Raw genomic sequence first — 4,331 nt, forward strand, 5'->3', positions numbered from 1 at the left:
TTTTTGCCCCAATTTTTTTTTTTTTTTTTTTTTTTTTTTTTTTGGTTAGGTAGTGAAAGTCATCTATTCAGACTGTTCAGTGTGAATATAGGTAAACTATAGGTTACCTATAGAAAGAGTTGAAGAAAATTAATTAGTTCTATTTTCAGCTAATTGAATAATTAATTTTTTTGGAATTATTTGTTGGTATTCTTGTTGGTAGTTACTATTACTTATCATCTTTTTATTATTGTTATATTAGGTTTGAAGAAAATGACTTGTATTAATAGAGAGGTTATTAATGGATAAAGGATTTAGGTCCATTAGTTTTTATTAAAATTAACATGTCTGAATCTAAAATAAGATGTGTATTAAGATAAAGTCGTTTGAAATATAACGATAACATCTTAGTTATGCCTAGAGGTTCATTTTTTATGGAGGCAATCAATACAACAATAACATACTCAATATATTCTTACAAGTGGAGTGCGGGAAGAATGAGATGTATGTTGATTTTATTCCTACTTTTGTAAGGTGGAGAAATTGTTTTCGATAGATACATATTTCTCTAATATGAGTAATATGTAACATAGTGATTGTGGTCAATCCATATATATAATTTTATTTTTTCTTAAAATGATGGTCAAAATAATGTCAATTTTTATGATGATAGAACTCATACAGGATCTCCAAAAGGCAATGATCTCCCTTGGCTTCTAAGTGAAGGGTGGTCATGAATGATCTGATATAATTGTTTTCACATTTTATATATTGACAAGGACTTAATTATATATTCACGGGTGAGGATTGCTGAAAACTATATAAAAAGATCAAATATTGTTCTCATAACTGATGTCGAACTTCTAACGTCCTCTGGCACAAGCAAAATTGGGTATATGGAGCAGGGATATAACATAAGGATTCAACATCGGGTAAATCAAGAATTAGAATGAATCTGACTCTAATACCATTTTAAGACCTAACTCAAATCCAAAAGTTACCAAGTATATTTCTACTGCAAATATCAGTGCATAAAGTAAACCGAATTCGTGCTGAAATATCCCACTTTGAAGATAAAATACTCTCCATCAAAGGCAACTCTATTCCGATGCTCAAACCCAAGACATCTAGTAATAGACGGAGGGATACCTACGACTCCACCACAATGGTAACTCTATTATCAAAATGAAAGTATATAGTGTAAAGAAATTAGGTAAATCCAGTACCAACTGTGACTTGTTTAAAGGGCTGAGGAGTTGGAGTGTGATTTGAGATTTTAGGTAATACTTCAACTTCATTTTTAGTTTACACTTGTTTGATACCAACTCCCCACCTACCCTAATATTTACATGGAGTAGGTGATTCCCATTGACATAACAAGATTTAGGATCTCAAATATAATTTGCCAAAAAAAATTTTTACATGATTATTTCAGTTTCACTACTTATTACTTTATCCTAATTGCTTCCAAAAAAAAACAATCTTTTGAAGAGCTTTTTCTATCACAAACTCATGGTTGTAAATGTTTGTCACTCCCTGGAATACTCTGAGATTTAGAGTTGATGTTGTCTTGACATCCATACAAGAAACTAATGACTTTGAATCGCCATTGTTCTGAAGGCCTAACGAGTTCCTTCTTTCTCAAAGGCCGTCATGTAAAGCTTTCCTCATAACAATGACTCGCTTGTTTAGTACTGCTAACTATCATAGAAAGATGTCACCCTGACATTATCAGTAGCTTTGATTGTTGAATGTCGTGCAAGTTAGGTTGTGGTTGTATTGACTGCAAGCAGACATAGGCACTTTACGGGTGTAACTATAAAGGGTTCAAGTGACAAACATAAAAACAAGAATTGTCGTATTCGCCTATAGTATTTCGCGAAAAATGGTGAAACCCCTCGTGTCTAAAAAACAACTAGTGGGCACAATGTAGTTAAGATCCAAATCCTGTTCATGGTGGAAGCACCAACAGCCTAAAAAGAATGCTGTTAACTAGAACTCAATGACACTGGAAAAGAAAAAAAGGAACTAGTACAAAATGACAGCCTATTCAAGGAAATTACAAACAACTGAAGTGAGGTCCATGAGAAAGCGCTAAGTTGTAAGATGTCCAGTTTTAGTCTTTCTAGAGAGGAGCATGAGGATCTGATTTTCTTGAAGCATCTTGAAAGAGCCAATTGTCGATCCACGTCGAAAATTGATTCATCATATCATTTGAGTAGTTAACATGTTATTGCTCAAAAATTGACAGGAGAATATGAGCTCCTGTGACCATGAGAAGGTCCTCTAAATCTCCGCACCAATGATGTAAACGAACTCTGCAAAAGGAGAACATAAATGTGATGATAAGTTCTGGTTCAATCAGCCACGAACACATCCTCCAATGAAAAAGATTATGTGCACACCAAAAAGAAGGCTATTCTCAATCTTTTCTTTTTTTCTTAGATGTTTAAGGCAAGGCAGAGATCTATGGCATAGTGTTTCAGCAGGTCCATGAATCCACAATTCAACTAAGACACACACCTCTTTGAGAAGATAAACAGGGATTGGAGAAAGAAAGCACAAGAATGGCTTGCTTGTATATCTGGTGTTAATATAATGTAACTCGCAAAGTTTGAACTACGGGTTGCCTCCAATTACGTAGAAGCTTCATTTTTTATACCATTGGGTGATTGCATGGAAATTAGCAGTCAGGAATGAAGAAAACAGAATAATAAACACAAATCCAAGAGTTGTCCGTTCACAGCACAGAGAACTCACTGCTAGAGTCAACAACCATCCAATTAATGCAACCATGATCCTTAGAACTCGGACACGCTAGGTGCTACAATTATTCATGGAAAACACTCATATTGGTGTTCTTTCGATATACCACTTTTGTGGCAACACTGCTAGGTGCTATAAAAAAAATAAAAAAAGAAACACAATGTTAATGCTCCTAGCCTACCCCGAATCTCTCCTGGAAAGAGGTTCATTACTAGAAATGTTTGGACAAGCAAGACTCAATTCTGTCAAAGTGTATCGCCCTAAATCGCAGCCAATAAGAAATTTTCACCAGATCAACTATTTAACTTTATTACAAGACCTCAGCATTATTCAATACCTGTAATGTATGTGGCAAGCTCGCCCAAAACTCCAAGTTTGGAATTATCTGCATAAGTCAGAGAAGAAAGAGGTCAGATTGTAGCATTGCACAAATTCAATGTCAAAGACAGTCCAACACAAGCAAAGTCAGCATGAGTTTTATATAACAATACTGCACTCGATGGGGAAAAAAAGGTGTGTATTGTCAGGAATAATACTCAAGCCAACAAAGCATCTTCGAACATTGGATCAAACTTACACCATGGTTACTTCACTGACACCTGAGGTAGCTAAAATTTTCCAAACAAACCAATTTTATTTCCTGAGTAAAATGTTAAACAGTTTACATTAAGAGAATTAATATTTTCCACTTTGCCCGAAATTCATTAACTTGGGATCAAACTTATTAACTTGATCAGACTGATTATGATCTAGTTCAAGGCCTCTTATAAGTAAAAGGCGCTCTGGTGGGATCTTCATGGTCAGAAAGTCTTTTACAGGCAGTTTAATAGTGAACAAGTGGCATTGCTCCTTTGGCCTGAATCGAGGAATCCCTTAGATGAGATGCTATTATTTAAAAGATTCTTTCTCAATCCCTGAATAATTTGGAGAGAGACAAGAGAAAGATAGGAAAAGAAACTTCAACAATCCTGTAAGATTTGTAACTGTCACCAGTGACGTGCACTTGGTGCAGTAAACTACAGCTCGAGTAAAACTGCAAGCTTACACACAAAGAATGACAAAAACCTACCACTCTCTCTTCTAGCAACAAATCATCTTATGACTCCTTAGTATGGTGAACTTTCTCTATGCAGATATAGAATGGAATACTGAATGCATTTTTCGCATTTTTCTAACTGGTATAAATTAAGAAGCAACAAATCCAAATCATTGACATCCCAATTTGATTAATTTGCCTCCAACACAAATTTAAGGTCAACTGATCAAAGCTCTGCAACATATTTTCATCTCAAAGTTCATAATTATCCTCCTTGATGTCACCATTATTCCCTATCAACCACCACCATGCATCACTATCTATAACTGCAATATTTCAATATCTTCACCACCCCGAGGACCAAATCTGTAACTATATTATTAAGTCCTGTCTTGCTAATAAAAAAAGATGTCTTATTCATAAAAGACTCTTACTGTAAAATCAATGGAACCCACTATTCAGTATTCTCATCCTTTTGCTTTGTCTCTCAACAGAGTTGTTTTAAGTTTATATATAGCAGCTAACTCCCCCCCCCCCCCCCCCCCCCCCC

General features: G+C 35.1%; 1 protein-coding gene across 2 annotated transcripts in view; it reads right to left on the bottom strand.

Moving 5' to 3' along the window:
* Window positions 1-1,820: 1,820 nt before the first annotated feature.
* LOC102579236 (uncharacterized) overlaps window positions 1,821-4,331 on the bottom strand; it is a 12,330-nt gene continuing 9,819 nt past the window's right edge. For both annotated transcript variants that reach the window (XM_006355579.2, XM_006355580.2), the window contains exons 10-11: window positions 3,083-3,130; window positions 1,821-2,297 (exon numbers count right to left, since the gene is read on the bottom strand). In XM_006355579.2, the coding sequence (XP_006355641.1) occupies window positions 2,217-2,297; window positions 3,083-3,130 (129 nt within the window). In that variant the 3' untranslated portion in view covers window positions 1,821-2,216. The remainder of the gene's footprint in view (window positions 2,298-3,082; window positions 3,131-4,331) is intronic.

This window comes from Solanum tuberosum, unplaced genomic scaffold, assembly GCF_000226075.1.
Source record: "Solanum tuberosum cultivar DM 1-3 516 R44 unplaced genomic scaffold, SolTub_3.0 scf00202, whole genome shotgun sequence".
NCBI lineage: Eukaryota > Viridiplantae > Streptophyta > Magnoliopsida > Solanales > Solanaceae > Solanum > Solanum tuberosum.